Source organism: Daphnia pulicaria, chromosome 1, assembly GCF_021234035.1.
Source record: "Daphnia pulicaria isolate SC F1-1A chromosome 1, SC_F0-13Bv2, whole genome shotgun sequence".
NCBI lineage: Eukaryota > Metazoa > Arthropoda > Branchiopoda > Diplostraca > Daphniidae > Daphnia > Daphnia pulicaria.
The window spans coordinates 40,561,200-40,578,123 of record NC_060913.1 but is presented as its reverse complement, the minus strand read 5'-3'; the positions used below and the strand labels follow the sequence as shown (position 1 = coordinate 40,578,123).

General features: G+C 38.5%; 4 protein-coding genes and 1 long non-coding RNA gene across 6 annotated transcripts; 2 read left to right on the top strand and 3 right to left on the bottom strand.

The window, feature by feature from the left end:
• Window positions 1-379: 379 nt before the first annotated feature.
• On the bottom strand, window positions 380-1,294 carry LOC124320502. The gene is made up of 2 exons (XR_006913940.1): window positions 936-1,294; window positions 380-866 (listed from the first exon to the last, which is right to left on the bottom strand). It is a non-coding gene; the product is annotated as an uncharacterized LOC124320502 (long non-coding RNA).
• A 1,087-nt stretch (window positions 1,295-2,381) lies between these two features.
• LOC124320310 lies at window positions 2,382-4,747 on the top strand. The gene is made up of 4 exons (XM_046783137.1): window positions 2,382-2,535; window positions 2,668-2,742; window positions 2,899-3,192; window positions 3,251-4,747. The coding sequence occupies exons 1-4, from the start codon at window positions 2,457-2,459 to the stop codon at window positions 4,591-4,593; spliced, it is 1,791 nt and encodes a 596-aa protein (XP_046639093.1). The 5' UTR covers window positions 2,382-2,456; the 3' UTR covers window positions 4,594-4,747.
• A 2,966-nt stretch (window positions 4,748-7,713) lies between these two features.
• On the bottom strand, window positions 7,714-8,891 carry LOC124320426 (LDLR chaperone boca-like). The gene is made up of 5 exons (XM_046783310.1): window positions 8,566-8,891; window positions 8,433-8,507; window positions 8,192-8,352; window positions 7,987-8,134; window positions 7,714-7,814 (listed from the first exon to the last, which is right to left on the bottom strand). Exons 1-5 carry the CDS (start codon window positions 8,731-8,733, stop codon window positions 7,752-7,754), a joined length of 615 nt encoding a protein of 204 aa, XP_046639266.1. The 5' UTR covers window positions 8,734-8,891; the 3' UTR covers window positions 7,714-7,751.
• Window positions 8,892-8,982: 91 nt separating this feature from the next.
• On the top strand, window positions 8,983-14,135 carry LOC124320235. 2 transcript variants are annotated; one of them, XM_046783006.1, is made up of 14 exons: window positions 8,983-9,118; window positions 9,264-9,674; window positions 9,808-9,995; window positions 10,059-10,147; window positions 10,225-10,416; window positions 10,487-10,918; window positions 10,974-11,645; window positions 11,706-12,130; window positions 12,199-12,355; window positions 12,411-12,749; window positions 12,823-13,103; window positions 13,167-13,283; window positions 13,349-13,506; window positions 13,568-14,135. In XM_046783006.1, the coding sequence occupies exons 2-14, from the start codon at window positions 9,379-9,381 to the stop codon at window positions 13,762-13,764; spliced, it is 3,543 nt and encodes a 1,180-aa protein (XP_046638962.1). In that variant the 5' UTR covers window positions 8,983-9,118; window positions 9,264-9,378; the 3' UTR covers window positions 13,765-14,135. The 2 variants fall into 2 exon arrangements, with proteins under 2 accessions (XP_046638962.1, XP_046638963.1); XM_046783007.1 differs by having other exon boundaries at window positions 8,983-9,135.
• Window positions 14,136-14,230: 95 nt separating this feature from the next.
• On the bottom strand, window positions 14,231-16,869 carry LOC124320387 (choline-phosphate cytidylyltransferase A-like). Its single transcript, XM_046783264.1, has 9 exons — window positions 16,650-16,869; window positions 16,193-16,295; window positions 15,717-15,833; window positions 15,460-15,611; window positions 15,298-15,403; window positions 15,092-15,207; window positions 14,847-15,014; window positions 14,664-14,776; window positions 14,231-14,608 (listed from the first exon to the last, which is right to left on the bottom strand). Exons 1-9 carry the CDS (start codon window positions 16,731-16,733, stop codon window positions 14,443-14,445), a joined length of 1,125 nt encoding a protein of 374 aa, XP_046639220.1. The 5' UTR covers window positions 16,734-16,869; the 3' UTR covers window positions 14,231-14,442.
• Window positions 16,870-16,924: the final 55 nt, after the last annotated feature.

The following is a 16,924-nucleotide window of genomic DNA, read 5'->3' as shown; positions in this document are numbered from 1 at the left end:
AAAGATTAAAAGTCTTGTATTTAACTATTTGTATATAGTACTGTCAACCATTTTTGCCATTTTATCGTCCTATCGAAACTGCTGATCATATATAGACTACACTCGGTGCAAATAAATACGCAGCAAGTTAAACTGTCAAACTTTCAGACCAACCAAAAATTTCGAAATATCCTTGCTCATATTTCGATGATGGGTTCAATTCACAGAAATGATATGACTGGATGGAATCGTTCGTGTTAGGTTATCAGGAAGTCAGAAACTCGGCGAACAAGTTCAAATTTCAGTAGCCATTGAAAAGCGAACTCTTTTAATCTGCAACAACGCCATTTCATTTGCGTCGTTAACATGAAATTTAAATAGTCAAGAGCAAATAAACACATTTTTAAGCGTCGCATCAATGCCTCTTCCTGTATTTCCGTATTTTTTCAACGATACTCTTTTCGGCCAAGAGAGACGTGGTCTCATCGTTAGATTCCAAGAACCGCCAAGAACAAGACAAGTTGGTCGATTGATTTCAGAAGCGGCTCAAAGAGGACCAATTTTTTGCTGGGAATAAATCACTTCCACCTTTCCTTGACAAACAGTTAGATAGGTCGTAATGTTTCGAATTTGATCACCAAATTCTCTCATGGCCGGGTCTTGGCTTTTCAATTTATCGAGGACAAATCGAACCGAGGTGAGACTGGCTTCCGTCCCCACGATTGACAGTTCCGTGACCCGTTGGCGGAGAGAAATATCACGCAAATTGCTTTCGAATTTGAATGACGTTTGACGACGCTCGTTGGCGTTACTTTGATGAGCATCACAGTCTCTTTCAGCTTTTTGCAGTTCTCCTTTGTTGATGATGAGACCAGGAGATACCAGTCCTGTTACAAACATAATATACACACTACTATTATTATTTTTTGAAAATAAGAAAATATAGAAATTATAACCAAATGTAAAAATGGTTGCAAACATCCATCACACTCTTTTTTTCTTCCGTCTAGAGGCTTCGTCTCGGGCCCGTTGGGCTTCGTTTTCAGATCTTCTGCGCTTCGTTTCAATATTCGAAACTTGTTTACGAAGGATTTCAATTTGCTTCTTTCTTTCGGATAACTCGATTTTCAAATTTTCTAATGCAGCTTTCTCCTTAACGCTTCGTTTCTCTTTGTCAGCAATATCCTCCGCAAGAGCTAAGACTTTTGCCTCGTATCGTTTCAAATGTTTTTGTGTCAAAAGCTCCGAGTCACTCATTGAGTCGAACGTCCATCGAATCGCTCTCTGCATCGGTGCGTAGACGATTGGCTTTTCCGTGGTGGTGTGGCCATCATTGTCATCGTAATTCATTACCATATCGAACAAATTTTTGAGATGGGACAGTCCTTCAGTAAACGGCTGTTGGATATCGATGACCATCTTTTGTAAAGGATTGACACACGGAAGAGCCTGTAATGTCCCTGTTACGGTCAGATACAAAAAATGTTATCAATGCTCGTCCGACGGCAAGCAATAGTCTTTTAATGTTTACCTATAACAGAATTAAGAGATAGCATTACTCCTAAAATATTTGAACGCATTTTAAGCTTGCATAGCACGTACGTTTCCTATGTTGAACCACTGGGTTCTCTACGCTACGGATATTTTTTGAGTGCCAGCACTGTGTGGAAAAACCCTCTGGATGAAAAAGTTGATGGATATCATATTGCTTAACGACGACAAACTGGCGACTGTTAGACTATATCTTTCTTCTTATTTCATCTGATGTTTGAATTGGTGTAAAACCTTTCACCTTTTCCGGCGCGACAGAACTTTGGTTTTTCCCAGATTTGAACATAATTCCTAATTCAGATCATCCGCCGTTCTATAGGCGCCATCCGACATGTGTTTAATGCCGTGATGCATCATTGCATTTCTCATATAGTGCCTGGTTTCGTCTGTTTTCAACACGTGCAGCTAGTGCTGAAATACTATACATTGCGCTGCATATACTGTTTCACTGTGCATGGAAAAACCCGGCCTGATAAATATGCATCGTGTTGCCGGCGATTAAGTTGGATCGGCCATCATCAACAACAGTAAACAAGCCTGCGAAGAAACTATGGCAATTATTAAATCGAGTGCTGTTATTCAGCATCTTAAAAATCACTATTTTTACGATGCTTTAATAATGTTAAACCCAATAGCTTTCACTATTGCACAAATATACACTAAATCATACTCACGCTTTATATATCTTCTGCACTTAGCGAATACAATAACCCGGTGACCCCTGCGTAAACAGACACTATCTAAATTATTTTTATCAATTTAGTGAAATTTGACTCGAAAACGTTGCAGAATAAAAATTCCCCAGACGATAGCAGAAGTGGGAGGGGACTATATGAATACAGACTGCTCTTCGTCCTATTAAAAGAAGGCACAAACCTAACTGGATGTTCAGAGTGAGATAGCTCGTTCATCAGAGTAATAGCACTATGGCTTCATTTAATCGACACACAGGTCATGTTACAATTGCATTTCTTCTTGTAGCTTTTGCCATCGGATCCTCTTCGGGTACTTTTTATGACTAATTATTTGATTGAAAAGTATTCAAAACGCTCAGAATTCAGTTCCGAGTTACTTTTGATTCTATATTTTCTATATTTCTACACATTATTAATTAGAGTTTTCATTACTGTCTGTAAGGTCAAAGTTTGGTCAACTTAATTAATAAACAAAATAGAAAATCAGCCTCAACTCCAGCACACCTAGCGGGAATACGTGAGTTCATTATATAATTCCTACTTAACTTTTAGTAAGAGGGTTGTAGACAGAATCCCTTAAGGAAAGGACTAATAATAAGAGGGGTTATAAGCAAAATATTTATGTTCCTTGTTAAATCTATGTTTTATATTAACAATAACTGAAACTGTATAGATCAGAACGAGACTTCACCTTTGGTCCAACATTCTACTAATATCCCATCACCTGAGAATCAATCATCGGATTCGACAGCAGAAACGACTGAATCAGAAAGGGTGGAGACATTTTCGAATAATTATCGTTCTGGAGATAGCACTTTTCCTCCAACGAAATCTACGCCGGAATATGCACATCAACAAGAAGTATTAACATCGCAACCAGGAACTGAGGGGAACGCGTCAAGCGAATCCGAGAAATCCGATTCAATTTTGGCTACTTCAACTCCAATTCCAGCCTTGTCTGATAAAGGTAACACACTAGACAATTGACGAGTCAAACAGGGTATAATTTATTTAATTACTAACAGTGCCAGAAGAATCTATCGGGTCTAAAAGAGACGGAAACGGAATCGCGGAAGACTTGCTCATTCCAGTTCCTCGAAGCATTTTTGTTCTAGCCAATCTTATGAAAATATCCATACAAAGTCTCGACACAGCTTTTCGAGGAACTGTAAGAAATCAGTTGCCCATTCTCCGATACGGACACAGCTTCCGCACCACTATGCTAAAAATATCCCAAAAACTGAGCAATGCTTTCTCAGTCTCCAGTACCAACGCAGACAAGATTAAAATGCTTTGTCTCTTTGTTCCCCGCAGAGTAAAAGACGCTAAAAAGTTTTTGGGGAAAATGGGAAATTTTAGCGAGATGGTCGACTATTTATACTTGCCGTTGAGGAACTTGAAAGAGACAACCGACCAGACCTTTAATCTCTCCAGTCAAATAGACAGTCAGTTTGGTGAGTTGGTCCAGTTAGTCGATGAGGTTAGTATGGTTCAAATTTCGTCTAAGTTAAATAATGAACAGCGAATAAAGAATGTCTCCACTGAGCTAAATTTGGAAAAACCTAAGAAGAAGGCAATGGAGCTCGAGATCATTGCCATTGAAAAGGACATTAAGGATTTGAAAGGGCAACAATTGTTAGACGAGGCAGCATTTAATAGAGCGTTGAATAGCTTAAAACTTTTGCAAACTAGAGAAGCTGACGAATCTACATCTTGTTTGAAATATAAGCCTCTTTCCAAAATTCATCAAGTCTGTGAAACAGCAAAAAGAGAACAACAAAATTTTGAAAAAACGTTGAAATTACTTCATGAGAAAGAATTGGAAGCAGCGAAGAAAAGAGAGGATGATAATGAGTTGTTGATCAGAATAGAAAGATTGAGTTACGAAATGCGCCAACTTAGTGAAGATATGCAGCTGCTTAATAAAACTACCGCCCCGCTCAGTCGGCTGAAGAAGAATGTAACAGAAGTGGCCGAGAAATGGAACAATTTTGCCACCATCTGCGGAAGCATTCAATCTGGTGCCGCGGAGAGCCTCGAAATTGTTGAAGAAGCAAATCGTACCTCTACAGTTTGGAGCAACCAACTTTCCGAAAAAATTTCGTTCAACTTGAACAAGACAAAGGAAGACATGTTTCTGGTTGAAACAGTTGTTGACATCTACCTGAAGGGATCCAGTGGACACATCAAGGAAATTGTCGCAGAAATGGAACAACTAGTTACGAAGACAGGCGACCCGGAAAAACATACAAACGCTCTTCGAGATAATTGCAAAAAAGCAGTTGAAAAAATCACAAAGCTAACGAAAAGGAAAGAATTGAAACCACAACCTCCCAACAAACCGCAACTAACTGAAAAGGGCACTTAGTTAGAGGCGTTAGGAGGAGTAAGTTCTAAAATAAAAAATTTCCAAAATACTTTTATATTCAACAAATTAAAATGTATAATCGTAGTATAGTATGTAGTTACACTGGGTTGATAAAATACACAAACGAATTTAATAAACGATTTGTTTCTGATGATTATATTACAATATTAGTACGTATGTAGTTTTATTATTTATCAGCAATGTTGAACCAGTGGTCGAATAGCCTATCTTTCAAATATTTAATATCCAAAGTGAAATAAAAGTAGTCTTATTAAAACAGATACCAAAAAGGAAACAATAACAACAGTAAAAAATTCTTTTCATCAGTGGGATTTTCACTCAAAAATTAAAGTTAGTGGTAGCGATAGAAATATCAAGACGGGCCAATATAACAATTGTTACTCTTGTGGCCTTCGTGGCCTTCCAACAACCACAGTGGCCTAAGCTTATTCCCCCCTTTATTGTTGTTGTGTGACGCTGATTGGCTACGGCATGATCTCAGTAACACTAGAGACGTTTTGACATTCATAATAGCACTTTGAATTCTAGAATTTTATTTTTCGCGTGTTTATTTTTAATTATTTTCTTGTTCCTTATTGGGTGTCCAGCTGACGGAATCGGAGGCCAATAGCCGACACCAAGAAGCCAAATCCAGTAGTAACGTCCAAGAGTACGAGCAAGCGAGCCTCTGGGTGGTGACAAACAGGAAGTCACTGCCTACCAAACCGTCCTGACCCAAACTCAGGTTGGATTCCATTCAAAATCAATTTCCCTCTACAACTTTCATTAAAATTTTTATTTGAAAAATAACCCAGCAACAGGCCCAACTTCATCATCAACTTCATCAACAACTCCAACAACAACAACACGTCACTACCACCACTCTACCACCGTTTCGTCCGTCAACACTAAAGAGCTCTACCAGTCAACGACGACCTACTACCAACACTAGCACCAACTTTTCATGACAACGAATAGCAGCAGGCAGCACCAATAACGGCGGTTACAAAAAAATTGTAAAAAAAAAAGTTGGCTTGTTGGATCCTTTCAAGAAAGATTGTGAAAAAAATATTTATTTTGAACACCAAAAGTCCAGGAGCGAATTGCAAATCGTGTTTAAAGAATTTTTGCTGAATTTTGTTATGTTTCTTGTTTTTCGTCGCATGGACTCGCATCGCATACTATTCTTGGTATTCAATTTGTTGAATGTTTTTCACCTTTTCCAAGGATACGAATTACGAAATACGAAAGCACTTTGAAAACATACGTACAACATTACATTGTATCGAACATGAAAGATGGAACCACGGAAAAATTATATAGTCCAGGCTTGATAAATGGTTCGCCATAAATCGGACGTTTAAATTGTTATGGTATCTGAATACAATGCAGCATTGCGCCAGTTGCAAGATAGCAAATCACTCAAGCGAAGCAAATATAATCCAAGAGCCAAATACTGGCCGATTGATGCACTGTTCGAAAAGATTCGGATAAGACTCCAAGTCCCAACAAGCAAAAACGCAATTAAGTTTTGTGAGACACAACATTAAATCGCATTAAATTTTTGAATTCTAGTGATATTGTAAATCGTAAAAAATATTATTGCTTTGTAATAAATCTATTACATATATAGAATACCGAAAATGTTTTCACCGCACTGGTTATCGGGCTGCAGTTCTGTATCTGCCATGTAACTTAAAGCAATTTAGTTCTTTAGCTACTTCTATAACTTGAACGGTGCACTTTTATTCGCTTAAACCTAGCTTGAAATCTTGAGATTAGTACAGAGAACAAAGCTCACTTGCTTGTTTAATGCAAATTTTCCGGAAGTATACCGGAAGTAAGCGATAGCTCCTTAACCATTGAGCTGTCGTCAATATAAACTAAACATTCGTGATCTACGTGAAATTTGGGGTCGATTAGGTGTTTTTAAACGAAATTCAGAATTTGGTCAAAATCTCGGGATAATTCTCGAAACCTGAAGTACGTGTACGTTAAAAAAAAACATGAATATGTGGTTCTTTTGTGCGTCAGACGAATATTTACTAATCTACTGACAGAAATGAGAAAACCGGAAGTAGAAAAAAAACCACATTATTAAAATCTAACAAGTGAGCTTCGTTGCTGAAACAGAAACTGGCAGCTATCACCCAAAATTGCGTTATAGTGAAAGCTAGAAATTTCTTCAGAGATGTGCAAAGTAAACGTTACTAAACTAATGTTTCTTAAAGTGGACTGCATAAACGTAACTAAACTGATGCTTCTTACAGTGGAAGATGAAAGGCTATGCTAGTATGCTGTCTTGCGTCAGAAACGTTTAAACGATATATAAAAACAATGTCCGCTCTAGCTCGTTAACAGTAAATTGCGTTATAGTGAAAGCTAGAAATTTCTTCAGAGATGTGCAAAGTAAACGTTACTAAACTAATGTTTCTTAAAGTGGACTGCATAAACGTAACTAAACTGATGCTTCTTACAGTGGAAGATGAAAGGCTATGCTAGTATGCTGTCTTGCGTCAGAAACGTTTAAACGATATATAAAAACAATGTCCGCTCTAGCTCGTTAACAGTTAACACTCAATTGAGATCCAACAAACAAAGGATAGACATGACGAATTGAATAGAATGACGAATGAAAGACATGATGAATTTCCCCCCTTTTCGTCTGTCGGCCCTAAGGGCAAAAGAGGGGTATAGGCAGCACGAAATTCATCACATTTTAAGGACCGCTCACCAATAATGGCGTGGGGTCCGTTTTAAAATGGGGGTGGCTGCCACGAAACCTCACTTCGGCGAAAAAAAAATTCAAACTCAATTCATCATCATTGAAATTTAAGAAAGCCTGTTAACAGAGGACAGAGCCAATCAGCCAACAGACTTTTAAATTACTTTACAGCAATTATTAAGATATAATAAATCATTTTACTTATAATATTATTTTAACATGTTATAACTAGGTCTATGCTACATAGCTTGAGAAAATTCTTCCTTATTTTCACTGAAATAATTATTAATAAGGGTGCACAAAGAATTTCCAATCGCTGAAAAACTATTCCGATAGAAATTATGAAATTTGAAGTAGAAAATTATACTTATATAATCATTTGATTTCAAGCCAACTATCAACAGAAATTAATGTATTTGGAATGTCCCTGCAATTACAGTTCTTGTTTAACTTTTGTTTTCTTGGATTTTTTTTTCTCTTTGGATGATTCTTTGACCTAAAGAAGATATTTGATTAAATCAACAAAGTAATGAAATGGTCCCAACAGACAATTGGAATATAAACTATACAATAGAATTTAGTTTGTGATTGTGACCAATGACCAAAGTATTCCACAATCACTGTGGTCTTACTTAAATAAAATTAATTGTTAGTTTGTTACTGCTTACTTTTTCTGGGTTTCCTTTCCCTGGATAAATTTTATTTTCTATTGTTACTGAAAAACATCGATCTTGATCAATCAAAAAGTTTTTAGCCTCCCAAGCTTGTGAGCCATCACGAAACATAAAAATGGCACGATTGTCATCCACCATAAACCTTGAAAAACAGACAAAGATATAAAAATTTATCATAAACAATATAAAACAAATATACCTCTCAGCTTGAATATGGTTATTCCATAGTGCACTCTGCCACAACTTTGTCATGTCATCTGCTTCATTGCGTGTGACATCTCCAGCAACTTGCACAAAAGTCATTATTGTTTTGCCCTTTTTTGATACTTTTAATAAATTTTCTGGATCAGAAGTATCAATCTGAAAAATCCATACAAAAAGTTTTGATATTTTAAATAGTATTAGACTTGATGGATGCAAACTAATACACCTTAGGTTACCTTTGAAAAGTCTATTGGTGGAGGTTTGCGTAGGTGCTCAGGAAGCTCATCATTAGGTAGTGGTTCTTCATCTTCCTAAATGATAAAATTATGTAAAATCTATACATTGTATTTTATACAAACAATAACATACATCCCACTGATCAAGCAGTCTTTCTAGGTCAGCTTCACTGTAATCTCTAATATCTTTCTTTGCCCATGCCGGTTTCTCGCCATCCTTACTTTTTTTACCGCCATTAACCAAAAGTAATGAGTTGAAAGCAAATAACATTATGACAATGTTAAGTTTTCTCGAAATCATTTTAGACAATGCTGGGACACGAATGATATGTTCTTGGTCTAGAAATGTTCCTTCTTTGTTCTGTAAATTTCCTTATTTCTTGGATCAAAACGAAATTGAAACTAGTCAACCAGTTGAATAATGACACGTTTGTTTTGATGGATGTAAAAAGGTTTGTACTGCTGCCACCTATAGTAGAACATTCGAGGCGAAGTAATCATTTCGAAGATAGGTGGCGCTGCCACATGCGCCATTAACACCGGCCTAAGAAAAATAATTTTTTGTTTCGTTTCGCCATTCCTGTTGGTTTGGTCCTCCTTCATGGTTTGGTTGTGTTCGCCGACTAAAGCCATTGTCTGCAATCGTTTTTAATTTCAGTGAAGGAACAGGAGTGTTAACAAAAAAAAGTAAGTGTTGTTTATGGTATGTTATGCTGTTTTACCTTTGTATGATTTACTTGTGCAGCCTTTTTGTTGTTGTTGTGTTATACTTATAAAGTGGAGAGTGCAAAATTCCATTTACCATTTCTAAAAACAACTTTTTATTTCTAGCCTGATTTCTTCATTTTCCAAAGTCAGAGGCATCATAAATGAAATTGGATTTCATTAACTGATTCAGACTAATGGATGACAAGTTGTGAAATAGAAGTGGACACATGCTGAGTGAATGGCTCATGAGGGAAGTCCAGTTCATGTTTCCTCCCCTTCACAAGAACTGGGTCTGTCTGTGAAGGATCCAGGAGACGATTGTCAGCCAGAATTGTGGTACACTGAGGGCAATGATATTATTGATGCTGGTGGTCCCTCAAGTGTAGAAGTTCAGCCTGATTTAAGTGGCAGTCCTCGCAGCATCAGTGCATCTAGCCAGCTTGACGATTTCAACGGTTCCCTATCTCCTTCAAATCCCATAGCAGAGACTGAAGGAGGGGGAGACCTAGACATCATGGGTATTGCTAACTCATGGTAATGATTTTAATTCACAAGTACTCAAATTCATTGCTAACTGTCGATTTAGTAGTAACATTCTTCTGAATATCTTAAATTAAGAATTAATCTTACATTTCCTAACTTTTACATTTGAATCACTTTTCATTAGGAATGATGATGATGCTTTCTGCAATGAATCTGCTATTCCTGCAAGAGGAGTTGAACTGTCTTGTATGAGCTTAGGGCAAACAGCCAGTTCAGGACCATGGACAAGTCCCACGCCTCTGTTCCCAACTACGCTAGACTTATTTGAAGATGACCGGGAATCAGTCTGTGAACTTTTGGGAGACGTAGCCGGTAAGTGGAATGACAAAAATAAAAAATCTCATGCGCACAAAATTAAAATATTCAGTACATTAGATTCCAACAGCATTCCTGGTGTTTGTGGTCTTCGCAACCTTGGAAACACTTGCTTTATGAACGCTGGTTTGCAGTGTTTAATTAATACGGTAAAATATCACTTCATGTTGAAATCTTAGTCTCTGAACTGCCAAAACTTAGCCAGATTTTATTTTACCCAATACAGCCGCCACTTTTGAATTACTTCCATTCAAATTCAATTGACGATCAGTATATCGGATGCAACTCCGTCCATCTTACGGCGCAGTTTGCCGCGTTTCTTCTAAAAATGTGGAGTGGTCGCTTCAGCACCCTCCGGCCGGCTGAATTTAAACACACGTTGTCCTTATATCATCCCCAATTTAAAGACTATCGTCAGGTAACCTGAAACATATATTTATAAATTAAACTTTCCCTCTTTTCTTACATTTAGTAATTTACGTACTTAGCATGATTGTCAAGAATTTCTTGCCTTACTGCTGGATTCCCTTCATGAGCATCTTAGCCAGACAGCTTTGAAGGAAGGTACTTCCGAACACACGAGGGATATTGTACCCGGTACTGGTAGTGGAAGAAATGCAGATCTCCCAGCTGACTGTTGCCTGTTGACGGAAGAACCAATGGAGCTTTACGAGAGCTCACGTTCGAGTCAATTGTCGTCTCCTCGAAGTTCTTCGGACTCTGTGGAGACCTCATCAAGTTGTACTACAAGTTGCAGTAGTACGCGTGCCAAGGCAGCGGCATTATCTCTGAGATCATTACCTATTCCAGAGGAAGTAAAACAACCTCTTTTTCCTCTCACAATTCATCCACCATCCCAAGATGGCAGTGTCACTGACCTTCTCTTTAAAGGAAGCTCTCTCTCACCTCAGAAATGCTCGGTAATCAATTGCTTATTCTGACATTGGCAACTCATGACAAATATTTTTCTTACAGTTGGTAATGGAGCGCAATATGCTTAATCCGTGTGCAGACCCTGTTCAAAATATCGTCCTAGAAAAAAATCTACTTAGTGAAATTAGCAGCATGATGAAAGAATCTAAAACAGCAAACGTCAACATATCAACTGGTTCTGCCGAGACTTCGCCTAATAATGAGATCTGCTTTGATTCTGGTAAATTTCCGCCAACGGATCAGGTCAAACCACGGGCTGCGGTGGCGTCAACACTCGTTCGGAACACGGACAGTGCTCAGGTCCTCATGCAAGCCAAGCAACATTTAATCCAAAAGAACAAAGTAAAAAATACCAACATGTTGAAAGAGACAGCAAAGCGTCTCAGTGAAGATCAAAATTTGTCATCTTCATTCCCGCTCTCTTTGGCCGAAGCTACCTCTTGTGGCGAACAGTCATTACCAAGTCCAAACAACGAGAATGTTAGTAGTATTAGTAAAAAGGCTCGGCTCGAAAACGATGACGGCCAAGAAGCGCTGGCGATTGGTCAAGTCAATGATAATAGAGGTACATCGCCGTGGGACTCGCTCGGTGCTCTCAGTAAGGCTGTCAGGGAAGAAGAATCTTCCCGTAGTGATAACGGTGTATGTTTAACGAACTCGATGGCAAATGAGTCTGTGGTCACACACACATTTCAGGGACAATTCCGCAGCACGGTATTTCGTTTTGTTTTCATCAATTTTTTATATTTTGTCATTAAACTCAATTATTTTTAGGTTGTGTGTTGCTCTTGCAAACACGTTTCGGTAACATATGAGCCTTTTATGTACTTGTCCGTCCCTTTGCCACGTGCGCTGGAACGCCTGATAGAAGTGGTGTACATTCCAGCATCGGGAGCGAATGGTTCTAGCCGTCATCAACTGCTGCTCCAGCAGTATGACGAAGTGTTGAAACTGCGTCAAATGCTGGTCAAATGTTTAGGGCTGAATGAGGAGCAATGTGGTAGGTTAGTGCTGGCAGAGGTGGCTAACCGTGTCATCGTGCGGTTTTTGGAGGACCAGTTGTTACTCCGGAATTTAACGGATGGACAACACCGGTCGGTATATGCCTTTGCGGTGCCTCCTCCTTCCCCTTCCCTTACACCAGCTGGATTAAGTGGTAGTGACGACGTATGTTCATCGTCAACTGGCGTTTCCGCTGCGTAAGATTCACAATTAATTACAGTCAAAATTTTCGATTGTGAACCTAACTTGTATTTTCTCTAAACAGTATAACACAATGTAGTGACCCTTCCGAGACAGACTTACCGGCACCGATAATGGACAACTCGTGGAAAAGCTGTGCTATATGCCTCGAAGAAATGGCCGATGCAGATTTACGGAAGCACACATCGTGCACGTGTCTCTTGTGCCAATCCTGCATTGAGGTATTAGGTTGATTAATGTTAGATTGTTACAAATATTTATTGTTTTACTTTGTAGGCCTCCTGCAAACACCATCGAAGTAGCTTCGGCGGAGGTAGTCGAATTGGTGATTATCTGCAGTGTCCAGTATGCGGCATGGATGTTAAACCAGAAGAAGAGTTTGCACCTTTAGATAAACTCCATTGCTACCGACCTGTCATCCGACTGCTCAATTTACCTGTTCTTTTTCGACTGGCCAGCAATCTACGTTCCGCTAACCCCAAAAGTAGTCGGCTAATTGGGCATCCTCGTCTCTTGCAGCTCCCCAACCTCGTCTCACCTAAGAGCTTATACGACACGGTCAAGAACATTTATCCTAAAGTGAACGCCTTCGATCTGTGCTTTGTGGATCAACAGGTATTATTTTCCGTCAGAAATCTTTTTAAGTTTATTTTAGATATTTTTAAATACAATCAATTGTGTCATTTAGGGAATAAGATGCCCTCGCTGTGTTTATCCTAATCGTTGCAATGGATGCAAAATCAGTCCCGATGCTGATCAAATCTCACTACAGCCGGGCGATTGCTTAGCGGTGCAAGTTTATCCTCCAGACGATGAAGAAGTCGAATTTGAGGTGACGAAATGGGAGAAATTTTTTGAATTACAGACTGCTGCCGAGCAGGACGATTGCGTAAGCAGCTCCAGTTCTTCATCACGTTTTCAAAAAGAACCACTCACTCTGGATGATTGTCTCAGTGCTTTTTCAGAAAGGTACAAAGTATTTTGACATTTTTACAATGAACTTATGTATAAATTTCAACGCTTAATTTGTAGTGAAACTCTTGACGAAGGTAATCCTTGGTTCTGTCCCAAGTGCCAGAAAAGCCAGTGTGCAAGTAAAACCTTGTCCATCTGTCAGGCCCCTCCATATCTAATAGTTTATCTGAAACGGTGAGTTTGTTTTTGTGTGGAAGTTTCTTTTTTTCTTTATGTTACCAGGTTTTCCTTTCCCTCAGGTTCGTGTTCCATGACAATTCGAGCAGCAAACTTGATAATAGGGTGGAGTTTCCCTTGACTGGTTTGTGCTTGCAACCTTACGTTGATAACGGAGATGTTTCCAATAACAGTGAAGATTACATGTATGATCTTTATGGAGTTGTCTGTCACTTTGGAAGTAAGTTGTTGGATTGCAATCCATCCTTTCTTCCAGTAAAATTGATTTTCTTTTTCCTTAGGTGCTTCGTCAGGTCATTACACAGCGTACACACGACACGTCAACTCGAAAGACTGGCATTACTATAACGATGAAACCGTCTTATCGCGTGCGCCTCAAGATGAAGACTTCAGCCATGGCTATGTTCTTTTTTATCAGCGTCGTAGTAGACCAAATTGCCACGACGAAACTCTCATGCCGTGTGTTACGGATAAATAAAATTAATTATTTTGCTTATAGGAAACATAAGAAACTCTTTATCTGTGAATGGGAAAGTTCAAGCTCTAAATGACGAACATTCCTAACTCGTTCGTGGAATCGGAAATGTGCAAATCATTTCGATGTCGTGTTTGTTTTGTTTGTTGATTTTTTTTTTAAAGAAGTTCCTGTAAATGATTAAACAGCTTGGAACCGATAAAATCAGAAGCTGACCCGTAATTTGCCATGCTTGTTTAAAGGTTTTTTTGTTTTTCAATTTCTTTTATCTTGATACAAAGAGCGTACCTCCGTCTTTGACTGTCGTTTGTTCCTTATTTGCATACTCCCCTTTTCTTGTACTAAACACAATACACATATGCCAGTGTTTGAAATTGACTGAGCACCTAGAATAAGTGTTAATTTAGTGGCAAAACAAGTGATTCTCGGAAAAGGGCTCGTTATTTTACATTATATAAAAGAAACAAAATTCATTAGAACAGGATTATATTAGATGCTCAATGTCAACAGGTGTTGCATAATTTTGTGTATGTTTTACCCTTTTCAGACTTGTGTGGCCTAAAAGAATTTATCCCTAAAAGTTTTTGAACTCGATCCGTCACATTTCCCATATAGGCTAGTTGTAACAGTTAACTGATGACCACTTAAACTTGGTGAAGAATAGTAATAAAGGGACTATTATTAAAGTGCTTCTTTTTTGGTTCCGTTCGTTTCTACAACAGCATTTTCACTGCGGCCAATTTCGTCAGCTTCGTCATCGCCAATTTCGTCTTGGCTCGCACCAGTGCTGCTGTCATCGCTCGAATAATCAGCACATTCCTCGTACCGCACCATTTTCTTGGGTGGGCTGAAAATAAAATCGAGAATGACACTTTGCCTTTCAAAGCTAAGAAAAAACCTACCCAGAGTCGTAATGACGACGTGAAGATGAAGATGTGTTGAGACTGCGAGGCGGACTTGAGGGGGGAGACAAGGCTTGCCGAATCCGCCCTTTTCCTTCGTTCCAAAAATGGGACTGGAAATCGCAAGTGATAATTTGGATATTATGCCGATTCTTTTTCATTCAATGAAAATCGATAAATTACAATTCGTCCTTCTCGTCCAAATAACAGCAGAAAGTTTCCTATGAACTCTTTAGATTTATCTTCCCATTTTTGAATTAAGTCTTGTCTCTTTTCTCCTATGTTTTCGATGACTTTTTTTCCTTTATTTTTTAATTCGTCCATTTTGTTTTGTAGACGAAACGTTTTTTCCTTCAAAAGAAATTGTTAGAATGAAAATAAATTTTTTGAATTGACCAAAATGAGTACATTAACCCGGACATACGTACTTTAATATAACCAACATTAAGTTCCCTAGCGGAGTACCCACGCGCCAAATTCCGCCGAACGTATACATCATAGTCCTTGACTATACGCGCCACAACATCAGATGTGGAAACTCCCTCTAGGATGAGAAAGAAAACAAAAAACAACCAATTTTGCTAATTCTCTTTCGTTCTCCGAATGAAAGTATAGATAAATATAGTAGCCCTACCTGTGCGTTCTGTTGCTACAAACATGCCTCTTGCTTTTATGTGAGCGTAAATATCATCACTACTTCCTGCCGAGTACGGAATCTCATCATGGGCTACAAAGTCGATCTATATCGATAAGCTGAATTAGCAGATTCGCAGAAAATGCCCAGTGCGGTTAAAACCTTATGTTTGTTAAGAAAATCATCGTCAAGAGTCCAAGGGGCATCACGGACCACTTCATCGACGTATCGGCAGTGTCTAACGGCCTCGTAGCGCTCATTTTCATCCATAACTGTTCGACCTTTGTTCTCATGGGTCAGGCTGTCACTGCAGACTTGAAAAGCATAGAATGTATACATATTTTTTTTATGAATCTGAAATTGCATCAGCCCTATGACATATAGTTGCTGCAAGAAGAACCGACTGAGCTCATATTCACCTCCTACTAGTAGATATACATTTGGAAAAACTCGCTTGGCTTGCATGAGTTGTCGTGCGTGTCCTTGATGAAAGAGGTCATAGATTCCGTCGGCATAAACTCTTACGGGACGCTGCGCTATGAAACGTAATTAGAAAAAATCCCGTTAGGACGCATCATACCATACCGGAACTAGGCGGTATAAAAACCACCAATGATACGATTGCCACTGTTTCAATTTAAAATGATACAAGAGTTATTCTTTTAAACCGACAACCAAGGACAGTTTTTAAGTTCCGTTTGCATTTTTCCCATAGAGACATGAAAAATGATCTATGCAAGTTTAAAGATATTTCAGAGTTGCAATACATAAATAAACATTTTCATGACCTTGGTTCACTCTTTCAAAGATAACTCTTGTTCATTGAGAAAAACTGCCCTAACTGTTACTTTAGACTTTAAAAAAAATGGATACTGGAATAATTATTTAAACATGCCTGTATCACTCTGGGCCATTTCAATTGTAATTTTTTTTGAATAATCACACATATCCAATGCTGCCAATGCCTGCTCATCTTCACTGAAAGGTGCTGGTTCAACCTAAAGGAATCGATAGGGGGATGGTGTTGACTGGTTAGTACCACTGTATCAGATCATCTTTGAGTGACCAAAATGATGAAAGTCACTAATTCACAACTTTAGAAAAAAAAGTCTGAGCATTTAGTTTCATCAACATTCTACAGGAATAATAATGTCTAGTTATATACTCTTTATCGAAAAGAAATTTCAAGCAGCTCAGGGATAGTTAAAAGGTTGGAGTAATATCTCGTTCAGAGATGAAATTGAATAGCTAAAATATTCCAATATAAACAAGGTACAAGCTGAAGGGATTAACAGAATAAATTCAAAAGTAAAGTGCTTGAGATTGTTTTAAGAGAGTAACAACATTGTTACCTTGGAAAATGTTGGTGGTGGGGACGATTTTATTGTGCACTCTTCGGTTTCTTCATTTTCGTGTGGTCTTTTTCGCGACGACATTTTCACGTGTGATCCGTTGTTAAACACACGTCACACGGATTTCGAGGGGTGTTGCACAGAAATTTAAGTGTTATTGACACATTTATAGAACTTGGGACCTCAAAATTTCTGACTCGTCAAAGCTCAACAACAGCGTTGCCCACCTCATAGATATACGATAATTGCGAATTTGCAAAATTTCAAAAACTAAG